This window comes from Cephus cinctus, unplaced genomic scaffold (assembly GCF_000341935.2).
Source record: "Cephus cinctus unplaced genomic scaffold, Ccin1 Ccin1_scaffold0515, whole genome shotgun sequence".
In the NCBI taxonomy this organism is placed as follows: Eukaryota; Metazoa; Arthropoda; class Insecta; order Hymenoptera; family Cephidae; genus Cephus; species Cephus cinctus.
The window spans coordinates 274,058-276,813 of record NW_014333179.1 but is presented as its reverse complement, the minus strand read 5'-3'; the positions used below and the strand labels follow the sequence as shown (position 1 = coordinate 276,813).

General features: G+C 36.9%; 1 protein-coding gene across 6 annotated transcripts in view; it reads right to left on the bottom strand.

Moving 5' to 3' along the window:
- The window catches only part of LOC107268333 (QRFP-like peptide receptor), a 42,162-nt gene that overhangs the window by 11,562 nt on the left and 27,844 nt on the right, over window positions 1–2,756 (bottom strand). For all 6 annotated transcript variants that reach the window (XM_015741012.2, XM_025085607.1, XM_025085610.1 and 3 more), the window contains exon 5: window positions 1,917–2,038. In XM_015741012.2, the coding sequence (XP_015596498.1) occupies window positions 1,917–2,038 (122 nt within the window). The remainder of the gene's footprint in view (window positions 1–1,916; window positions 2,039–2,756) is intronic.

Here is a 2,756-nt window from a genome sequence, read left to right as displayed (position 1 = left end):
ATCCCCAAGACGAAACCTGAACCACCCCCCACCCCCCCCTCCTGCTGCCGTATTACAAGCACGCTCTGTATCACGCAGCCACCCTTACCGTGACGTACGCAGGCTAACTTCTTAACAGGGTGGTAAACAGTCGAGATTTATCTCAATGGCAGAATACACCAGAATTCAACGGCAGATGCTGTACCAGGTTATTCGTGTTTCCATGAAACTGAAGCAACGATACTTTCCTCGAATTTTTTATTTATTTATAGTGTCTGCTGTTCGCGCGTCTCTTTTTGGTTGTGTTTTCTGTGGCTGTACGGAATACGCAAAACTATGGGAACTTCAGGACACTACGGAGCGTAGCTGGTGTCGAGGGTTATGAAGAAGAATTTTGAAAATGATAAGTTTGAAAATTAATTTAATTTTCCAGTCCATCAGTTCTGTCGCAACTCGGTCGGTGATTCTTAAGCATAAGGAATATATTTCACAAGCCCTTGTACATTTTATTAATCGGTAAGCCAAGACTCTCACGGTTTATTTTATGGAGACTTTACTTTCGCCGTGTGAACCGATCTGCCGTTCTCTTGGACGACAGCAAAATTTTACAAAATCAACGACTTTGCTTCGAAAATCAAAATTACTTTGAATTTCATTCGTAACAAGGAAAAATTTCAGTTTGACAAAGGATCAATATTTTTTTATATCAAACATTCCTTTTTGAGATTAATCAAAAAATTTTTTTTATTTCGATCATCCATTATACCGTACCCACTTAGCTTATTTTTAATATTCTTCGTTGTCGACGAGCATCAATTTTTTTTTATTTTTTTTTTATTAAGAGAAAGAATAATAAATTTCAATCTTCACTGCGTCCTCCTTCTTCCTCTTATCAAATCCCTTTTACGTACTTACTTTTCCTGTTTTCCTTTCCTCAAAAAGTTGCAAGACTCACGAAATGCTTTTCAAGAATCTTCACGTCTGGAAACTCCCGGCATCTTCAAAAACTTTTTCATTTCTGTCCTTTATTCGCATCGCGTGAATTTCGCGTATCCCTTTTTTTTTCTCTTCTTCTCGCCCTCTTATCAGAAGTTATGGCGCCTGGCCGACGATAGGAAAAAGTACATTTCTTTACGGTATTTCGAAATCTCTCACATTCAGTTTCCTCGTCTCTCTTGTTTTCGCTCGCTTCCCCTCGCTCTCTCCGCCACTGCGCGAGAGAGACGAACGATAGAGACTCTCTTTGGCTGGTCGCATTAATATGGATTTTTTCTTCTCCCTTTAAAGATAAGAAAAAAAAAAGAAAAAAAAAAGCTCTTGATTGCCCAGGCAAGCAAACCCGTATGAAAGCACTCTTCATCCGACAGATGGTACAGGCTTAAACTTAGGGATAAAGTTCGTACAGAAAAAAAAAAAAATGGATTGAAAAAAAAATCCAAAAGAGAGATTGGTAGTGGGAGAGAAAGTAAGCGATGATATTTTTGAAAAAGAAAAAAAAAAAAAATTACATTTATCTTCTCTAGACTCCAGTGGTCACCACCACTGTCCTAAATCTCATACGTAACGTGTTAGAGAGTGGAGGTGAAACAACCGTTAGATTACCCACTGGAGACAGAGTGGATACCTCATTACATCCAGTTTCCACTACCACAATAACCAAAGACATTTCTTTTTTCTTTTTCTTCGTTACGGGTCCCTACAACTATCTCGCGCAGTTCCGTATATTCCCTGGAGCAAAGAAAGAGGAAAAAAGGACGGAGAGAAATAATAGGAGAAGATATACCGGACGAATACGTGTATCATGGGAATTCGATGTCAGATCGATTTCACGCGAAAATTTGACCTGCACTATATGCTTTTTCTCTCTTTCTCTTACTCCGAATACAACTCTATGTTTCTTTCGGTTTTCTTTTTTTAACCTCAAACATTCAGCTTACCTTTCTATAGACATGGCCGTTAGTGTCAGCACCGAGCATATAGCCGAGACGCTTTGCATGTAATGTACCGATTTACACAGAAAAAGTCCCATGGTCCAGGTGTACGAGAAGAGCTTGGCAATCTGAAAAATAACGAGAGAATACGTAAGATGACAATATATATATGTACACATATATATACTATATACTATATGTATAGTATATTAATGGTTAAATTAAATAATAAAAGTACGAGCGATATCCTTGTTGCGTATTGTACTCTTCGTAATTGAGCCTAATTATGTAAGAGCCCGAGGTAAGATAAGAACAAATTTTATTTTACGGACTTGTGAAAAAAAAAATTTTTTAAAGAGAAAAAAATTCGTCCATGGACAAGAGTCGAGGAATTAAAAAAAAAAAGTACGCGTGTGCACCGTAATTTTTATTTTCATTTTTTTTGGATTCTGTGAAGCAGATCTTTTTAAAAGTCATTATACTCTCGTATCCTTAGTCGTGACATTTTCAAGAATAATGTAACGAGGGTCTTGTACTTGGGCGAAGTGCGAAAAAAAAAAAATAAAAAAGACCAGCGAAGAACAAAGTGCACGAAAGTAGTATCGAAGGAGAGAAAAAAAAGAATATTACAACCACGTACGTCATTAAATCGCACGAAGTTGGGCATCGAGGAAAAAAGGGTTAAAATTTTGAAAAATATCACTTACCAAAAAAAATGAGCAATTTAAAGATATTCATCTTAGCAGCATCACATACGTATACACAGAGTAGTCGCCAAGACGTTTAATCCTTAAATCTGACAGATATTTCAATGTGCGAATTTTGTAAAAAAAAAAAAAAAAAAAA